This window comes from Myotis davidii, unplaced genomic scaffold (assembly GCF_000327345.1).
Source record: "Myotis davidii unplaced genomic scaffold, ASM32734v1 scaffold168, whole genome shotgun sequence".
NCBI lineage: Eukaryota > Metazoa > Chordata > Mammalia > Chiroptera > Vespertilionidae > Myotis > Myotis davidii.
This window is the reverse complement of record NW_006383016.1, coordinates 5768495-5777533: the sequence shown is the minus strand read 5'-3', so window position 1 is coordinate 5777533 and position 9039 is coordinate 5768495. Positions and strand designations below refer to the sequence as shown.

Below are 9039 nucleotides of genomic sequence, written 5' to 3'. Positions count from 1 at the left end.
TCTGGGTCAATACCCAAACCAACATTATGAAGGAATTATAATAATTAGCTACCGAAGACTATAGTTTTGAAGAATACAGTTAATTATTTAATTAAACAATTGAGTAATTTGTAGCATATGCAAACACAAGACTGTAAACAGAAGGGACTCAAAAAAACGAATCAGTTACACATTTGCAGTATGCTTTTTTGTGAACAACGGTGGGCATGTATTTGTTTTTTAATTTCCTCTCAATGTATAATTTCTGGCTGTTATGACATTCTCAAAGTAAGTACAAAAGAGGAGTTTGATATATTGAAAGAGGGTTTTATCTAACTCCCTAAAACAATTGTCTTGATTGGTGAAAAGTGAGCATTTCTTTAACAATTATGCTTCAGTATAGTTGTCCTTCAGCTTTTGTGGTTTGTTTTTTTTGTTTTTTGTTTTTTGTTGTTGTTTTGTTTTGTTTTGATAAGGACCCCTTTGATAGTCTGATAAAATGCACATTTTCAAAATGTGTTGTGTGTAGACATAGGGATAAATAGATCCCCCAAGCCTACTATGCATGAAGTCCTCCAGCTAAAAACCACCAGTTCTAGTTTATTCGTGAAAGTATCAGTCCTTTTCATTGCTCTCTGGAAAGCCATTTTTATTAACTGAGGGTGACATTTATTGGCAAGATTCTTAAGAATTTCAAGGAGTATGTCATTTCTTATCTAGTGGAAAGGATGTTCTGAAATATTAAGACTAAATTTGATCATAAGTAGCAAAATCAAAGTGATTCACTAAATGAACTTCCCAACAAACCTCCTTTGGCCAAAACTAAACACACAAATGGAAACTGTAAAGAAAACCTAAAATTTCAAAGAGTCTTTTATGAATGCTGACCTGTCATTAAACTAGAAAACAAGATTTGTCTTTAATTCAGATTATGCAATTCCCAGGAATTAACCTGTGCTCCCTAGCTATCTGTGAAGAGGTTCACAGCCCCTTTTTATCAGAATTGTGGTTAGACACTTATCAGAAGTATAAAAAAACCAGTGGCTTAAACAAGGTTAAGAATTATTTCTACGTGAGATTTCTGGAGTTAGGTCATTCAGAGCTCCTGTGTGTCACCACAAAGTTATCAACAACCCTGTAGGGTGTTAGGTAACCGAGATCATAACTCCTAAATAAAAGTCAATTAGATTATAATTCCTAAATAAAAGTTTGATACTTCTATTTGGTCCCCTACAAATTTCTTACCAACAGTAATATATTTTTATATCCTTCAAAATTAATTCTAATTACATGGTTTCTCTTTTCTGCCTTCACAAGGTGGCCTTTTATTTGATGTATAGTTGTAGGAAAGCTATTTTTAAGGGTTGTATATTTTCAAACCCCTTAAGCAGGGATCCTCGAACTATGGCCTGCGGGCCACATGCAAATACAAATATTGTATTTGTTCCCGTTTTGTTTTTTTACTTCAAAATAAGATATGTGCAGTGTGCATAGGAATTTGTTCATATTTTTTTTAAACTATAGTCCGGCCCTCCAACGGTCTGAGGGACAGTGAACTGGCTCCCTGTTTAAAAAGTTTGAGGACCCCTGCCCTTAAGCTTCCTAGTATGTGGCCGGGCCAATTCTAGAACTGTATTTGGAGGTAGCCCTGGATTCCGATGAAAGTGATACAGAAAGAAACTAAAAAGCTCTCCTGGACCAGAGAACGAATCTAGTCTTGGTTTCAACTTTTACCAGAAGTCCCCCAGAAGACCAGCTCTGAAATCCTCCCCCACCCAGAATGCTAAGTATCTTTGTAGGTGGCCCCGGTTGTCCGACTGGCTGTCCTTTGGCCATTTTAAAGGACAAGGCAGGAAGGTACAGATTTGGCCTTGTTTTCTGCTGCTGCCCAACCTCAGCGGAAGGAGTCGTCCTTGACTTTTACTGTTTGCCTCAGACAACTGCCAAATCTGAAGGTGGATCAGGTACTACCTCTAAATCATAAATCAGTTGGCTCTTTTTTACCTTTTAATTTCTTGGCTGTTGGGGCCATGACCATATCCATGTAACATACCAGGACTCAACTTTGCTTCTGCATTAAAAAAATTTTTACAGATCTAGTCTAGGGAGTATATATTTTTTAATCTTCTATATGCCATTCTATCATCCCAGCAATGAATTTTATTTCTAGTTCATTGGAAGGAAACCATTCGTCTTGGTGATGGTATTTGTGGAGGTCAGCACAACATAATAGTGATTCAAACAAGGTAATTTCTCTCATAGATAATTGGCAGCTCTGTCTATGAGATCCACCACACACCCAACCTGATGGGTGTCTCTGCTAGTCCTAAATCTGACTTCTATGAGTGTCCAACCATCACTAGTTTTAGCCTACAGAAGGAAAAGAGCGACAACCAAGGCAAACAATTTCCTTTTAAATAGAGGACTAAGTTAGACACATCACACTTCTGCTCAAATTCTGTTGGCAAGAACTTGGTTATGTAGTGCATCTGGCTTCAAGGGTGGCTGGGAAGTAGTCTTTGGATGGCTGGCCCAGTGCCCATATATTCTGTATCACGATGAAACCAGAGACAAATAGTATTTGGGGTTAAATATCTGTTACCCAACTTTGACAAGGATAGTTTTGCAGGGGGGAATGATGTCAAGCAGTATAGTAAAACGCATTGTCTTTTCTAGGGAAGCATTCAGAAGAATAGCTAAAGCAAAAGGAAAGCGTTCCTCTTGCATCAGCAGACTGGCAAACGCGAAACAGACACTCTCCTGCGATGCTCTCCTAGGACACACCCTGCTAAAAACTGCACGTCATCTCTATCCCAGATCTCCAAGTCCTTCACAGGATCATTGAGAACTCGGACCCTTGCCCTTGGAAACCGTACAGGTGGTTAACGGAACGTTTTCCTTTCCTCCCAGGATACACTCGAAGTGTGCTCCAAGGAGCAGGAGTTTAAAAGCATCCTCTTCACCCTGTGCTATTTCCACGCCTGTGTTGCTGGGAGACAGAGGTTCGGCCCCCAGGGCTGGAGCCGCCGCTATCCCTTCAATCCCGGGGACCTCACCATCTGCGCCGACGTCCTCTACAACTACTTAGAGGCAAACCCGAACGTAAGTGCCAGTGGGCAGATCACCTCTTCCGAGGCGTGGGCTGAATCTGTCAGGCGTTGGGCACTATCAAAACGGACCGTAACTTCTCTTTGGAAGCTATTATTGAAATGGCTGACACTCGCTACGCATCGTCTGCTGAGTGTGAAAATAAACCAGATCAAAGGTTTCCTGGCAGTGTGGATGCTTGGATTTCGGGAGATAGGTCAAACCAGTTCTACATCAGCAGCTTCGTGCAAAAAAAAAAAAAATGTCCTTCATTATGTTAACAAAAACAGTGGTTTACATGTGCATGGATGCCAGATTCATTAGGCAGGTAATGAAGCATTTGCACAAATGTAATTACATACAGCAATTCTGACAGTTCATAACACTGCATTAATAATCACTACAATTAGTCCTGATGATGGAAGCAATTTACAGCGCGTCACCAGGATAAATAATGGTGCATTTCCTGCATATGTCATTATTATGTATTAAGGATGCCACCTTGTTGTGACTTTCTCAGTAATGTTCCCCTTGATTTGAAGTTAAAGGTAGATGAATGATTTTATTTTGTAGCTCAAATGTGTTTTACAGATGGGAACGGCAATGCTCCATCAAGAACATTTGTGTAAACTCTTATAAACCCAATGATTGCACTTCAGAAAGGAGCCATTTGTAAGAATGTTCTGGCTTAGTCCTCAGAAGGGGGACTTTTTCCATTAAGTGAAATTTGAGATATATTTGTCAGAACCACCCAGGCATGCTCTAGGCCACACTCTCTATAAGAGGCCTTTAAAACAACTCATCCATTTCTCTGTGTACAAGTGACTGTTTTATGTCCTTTCATGTCCATTGTTACGATTTTTGTTATCCAGGTTTTTTCACACTTCAAAGGTGATTTGACTACTGTCAGAATGTGTACACTTGGTACGTGACATGGGGGCGTCCTCCCAAGAAACACATTTGGAATAAGTGGTACCCAAAGTCAATGGCCTTAATATGGTATGTGATGATCAATATTCATCATTTTTTAAATCGATGAAATTAAAAAGTCCACATACAGACCTTGAGCATATTTTGACCTTCTAATAAATATTTTCTGTTGATCTTAGCATGTTTTGTTTTAAATGTCACACGTAAAATTGCTTATTGTAACAGTTCTGGGTAGAAAATGAAATGGACCACTTAACACTTTTACTCAAGTCTTTCATAACTGTCCCCCATGAGGTTGACCAGTAGTTTTATCCTATTTCCAATGAGCCTTGTACATGATTGAGATAGAAATCAAGGGGAGAAAGAGAGGAGTTGACATGATACATATATATAGTATTTTTTCCTTTAGGGGGGAGGAAGGGAAGAGAGTAAGAAACATCAATGTGAGAGCAACATCTATTGGCTGCTTCCTGCACATTTCCCCCCGGGATCGAGCCTGCAACCAGACATGTGCCCTGACTGGATTTAGAACTGGCAACCTTATTGGTGCTTAGGATGTCGCTCAACCAACTGAGTCACACTGGCCAGGGCCAACCTTAGGTTTTTAACACACTTGCTTGTCTCTCAGATGTCTTGACCTGAGTCATTTGCTACACATCGCAAAGCAAGTGACAAGCATTGGTGAATTAAGTTAAAATGAGCACATAGTTTGGTTGTACAAGACACCCTTTTCAGGGAGGAATCTGTAAAATGCAGATCAGAATTTGAGGAAAGAGAATTGGTTATTAAAATGGACAGACTCCCTAGCTGATTAAAACCTTGAGGAAAATACATACTGGATGGTAAGATGCATAGCGGCCGTGAATGAAATGTAATCAGCAAGAGAAATAAAATTAAGAAGTCTTTTATGGAAGGTAATCCATGGGGTGGTTGAGAGAGAGAGCATGGTACAGTCTAGTCTCTTCTCTTTTATTTTTCATTCACATCAAACTGGCTTAAAAGAGAGACATATTTGAGGTTCATTTATTCAAATTCACATAAACTTGTAGCTAGTACATTGGACTAGCTGAAGCAATTTTACTTGTTCCGTCACATCATGCAACAAAGGAAGGCTATAATTAAGTTCTTACTTGAACTGTTGGGAGGCGGTATATTGCCCCCGAGGGTATAAAGGTTCCTGTCTAGAAAGGCTTCATCACAAACTGGCATGTTTTGCAAACCCAGAGGAAGCTAGAGGGTAGCAAAGAGAGACTGCAAACCACTGCAAGGCCAAATACAGAGGAGACAGAGTGATTTCTTGAATAAATCATGGCACCGTCATTAGTTACAACCCCTAAACTAGTAGGTAGACCAGTCGTGCCATAAAACAAGCCCTCAAATCAATCAGTGGCAAGGGGGTGGCTTTGCATGAACTTCTGGAGGTTGACAGGATTCAAACTACACCCCAACTCAAATTATTTTGGGGTTTTCTTTTCCTGGACTAGACCATAAAAACATGTCGTATGTCCAAGGCCCTGTGAGCCAATACCCTCTCATGATTTTTGGATGAGCTTTTGTATGTGTATACTCCCCTTGTATAACATGTTCTAGGACTGATTCAGTTTGCTCTAGAATCTGCATAAAAAGCCCAGTGTTAATGAATTTCCACTGAATGTATTAAAACACTGGAAATGATTCTCAAGAAAGTCTGTGCAGAAGCCTGGACAGTTTCTGGAGGTCTTTTACAAGGCCAGTGCTCCAAGCCGTGAGCCTGTGGGGGGTGGCGTTGAGGGGCCATTGTGTTAGAGGGGCTTGTGGAGGCGCATGTGCCTGCCGCCCGTCAACAGGCTCGATCCCGGGTGGGAAATGTGCAAGAGGCAGCCAATAGATGTTGCTCTCACATTGATGTTTCTCACTCTCCTCCCTTCCTCTCCCCCTAAAGGGAAAAATGCTATATATATAGTGTATCATGTCAACTCCTCTCTTTCTCCCTTTGATTTTTATCTCAATCATCTACAAGGCTCATTGGAAATAGGATAAAACTACTGGTCAACCTCATGGGGGACAGTTATGAAAGACTTGAGTAAAAGTGTTAAGTGGTCCATTTCATTTTCTGCCCAGAACTGTTACAATAAGCAATTTTACGTGTGACATTTAAAACAAAACATGCTAAGATCAACAGAAAATATTTATTAGAAGGGTCAAAATATGCTCAAGGTCTGTATGTGGACTTTTTAATTTCATCGATTTAAAAAATGATGAATATTGATCATCACATACCATATTAAGGCCATTGACTTTGGGTACCACTTATTCCAAATGTGTTTCTTGGGAGGACACCCCCATGTCACGTACCAAGTGTACACATGCGGATGCCCTGGGTCTGCAAGTGAACGTTTGCATGATCTTCCCCCCCAGGTTCCATGGGAAGACCTCCGCTATCTTTTCGGTGAGATCATGTATGGGGGCCACATCACAGATGACTGGGATCGCAGGCTGTGTCGGGTGTATTTAGAGGAATTTATGAATCCATCTCTGGTAAGACATTTTTAAAAATTCACTGAGGAGAAACTTCTGGTAAGAATTATTATTGCACAGAGGTATATATGTGGAGGCTACAACGTGACTCTGAAAATGTCATTGTATAAATAATTCTTAGATGTTATTGAGGATTCCTGGCTTTTTGTGAATGCATTCTGGCTCACCTTCATGGGAGCTGGAAATGTGTTTGAAATGCAGGGTCTTGGGCTGCATCCCAGATAGAGGATCAGAATCTGTGTTATGACAGGTGGTTTCTGTGCCCAGGGGAAGCAGTGTCTCACACACTGACTCACTAACCTTTGGAATAGCCGGGTGAGGTGTGCAGAACTGGCAGTTACCCCATTTTATAGACAAAATGACTGAGACCCAGTAGTTGGCCCCAGGTCACTCAGTGAACATGGGCAAGCGCTCTAGCCTCAAGACGGGCGTACTGATTTCAATTGGAGGACTCTGAAATTAGTGAAATTTACCATTTGTCCCTGTCACAGAAGCCATGGAGTCTTCTAAATGTTAACCACTAACCCCTGACTAAAATACATGCTCAGGAGAAATGTGGTGGGGAACCCAGCTCTTCCTTCTGTGAGGCACGGGAAGAGCACGCCTGTACTGGCATTGAGAGAGGAGGCACCCGCTGCCCATTTCTCATCTTTCTAACCCTGGGTCTGTGTAGACCAAACACCCATGTGGTTCATGACCAGGGCTATGTTTTCTGGCCAAAGGACTCAGTCCTTGTTTCCCACAGTGAAGTAGCCGTGAGCAGTGGCCACATTTCTACCATGCTCTCTCTCTCTCTCAAATAAATGGTTTCCAAGTTCATGGTCATCGCATGGTTATTTCTTGGAAACCCCGGAAGCCCTACGTCATGTTATCTCGACTCTCAGTCGGACGAAACACCAACTGTGTTTAGAGCAGTGCCATTTTTTAAAAATAGTTTGAGCAACCTCCTGTTTATCATTTCTCTGAGGACTGCGTCTCATAAAAACATTCTGTAGTTTCGATCACCTTCCTTGAGTCCCCTTTGAGAAATAATTGTGTATTAGAAAACATGGTGTGTTGCAGTCTAATTTAGAAAATTGGGCACAGGTTCTCTTTTACTACTTTTCATCATGTTAAACAATTTGGGAACAATGCGGGGGCCGGGGGGGGGGGGGGACTAATTTCCTGCCATGTGACCATTCCTTAAGTTAGTTTCTCTTGCTGATGCGTCTCCTGGTCTTTCCTGAGTTCCAAGTGAGCAGAATTTCACAGGTCAGAGAGACACTTTCAATCTAACACAACCCAAGTCACTCCTCAGAAGAGGTCTGGAGCAGGTTACCATGGAGACGGGAAAGATAAACTGGGGTAGAGCGTGACCTTTACGGGGGCTGATTTCTTGGCATGATGGTAGAGGTCAGGGGCAGAGTGAGAAGCTCACAATGATGTTTTCTCTCTGGCTCTGGCCTGAGGGTAAGGAGCGAATTACTGTTGCCAAGCGAGACTGTCCATTAACCGTCACAAGTCTGAACTCCCATTCAAATAATTGTAAAATAAATACAGACGATAGAGCCTGGGGGGTGAGGGGGAGCATTCCAGGAGTGTGCTAGCCCTTTAAAAAATTTCGGTGCAGACCTGGCGAGGTTTTCAGGATGGGAAAGCTTCATCTGCAATCTCACATCCTCTCTGGACAGTACTACCTACCTGTTCAACTCACCGAAGGAAGGTCAATCCAGGGTGACTCCGTGGCAGAGGCTGCAGGACCCAGTTTTCTGTTCTCATGCAGACGTTCCCTGCTCATGCTGTTTATAGTATTGGGAACTTGATCTAGCACTTCAGCACCTGCCGGGGTCTTCTTGCCACTTCTCACATTGGTTCACTTATTTGGACATGGGCATCTTTGGTTGCATTGGACTATGCCCAGAAAGCAACCAATGACACGGGGTTTCAAGTTCTGCTGCTCAGAATATTCTGTGACATTGTCCTGTTAGGATGGGTGAGTTCCTTGTTGGAAAAATGCATCTGCACTCAGGGAGGGTTCCCTGATGGCAGTGAGCCTTAGAGTGTCTCAGGAAATTATGAATATCCTCTCATGTGCAGCATGTACTTGGCAATGCAACACAAGTAATACATTAAACTACTTCTACAAAATAAGGTATTTAGTTACCTGAAAGTTGTCATATTTTACAAACTATTTTGATGAAATTAGCCTTGGCTGGTGTGGTTCGGTTGTTTGGGCATCATCCTGTGCACCGAAGGGTCGCTGGTTCGATTTCCAAAAGTGGCTGCACCATTTTGTAGCCACCGGCCACGTATGAGGATCCTATTCTCTCCACATTCTTGCCAACACGTTTACTTCCCCTTATCCTTTATCTTTTCCTGGTGCGTGTGAAGTGTATGGAGTTGTGGTGTTGACTTGCATTTCCCTAAATATTATGGTATTGAGCATCTTCTCGAGAGCAATGTCTGTTTAGAACTCGATTCTTTCAGGCATAACAGTCTTTTCAAACGGCCCTCCCCCACGTGCAAGACAGATGCCACGGAGAGAGC

The 9039-nt window shown here is 41.9% G+C and overlaps 1 protein-coding gene across 1 annotated transcript in view; it reads left to right on the top strand.

Moving 5' to 3' along the window:
* Positions 1–9039, top strand: part of DNAH11 (dynein, axonemal, heavy chain 11) — a 198265-nt gene that overhangs the window by 180969 nt on the left and 8257 nt on the right. The window contains exons 75-76 of the mRNA XM_015558132.1: positions 2884–3081; positions 6394–6513. Coding sequence (XP_015413618.1) covers positions 2884–3081; positions 6394–6513 — 318 coding nt within the window. The remainder of the gene's footprint in view (positions 1–2883; positions 3082–6393; positions 6514–9039) is intronic.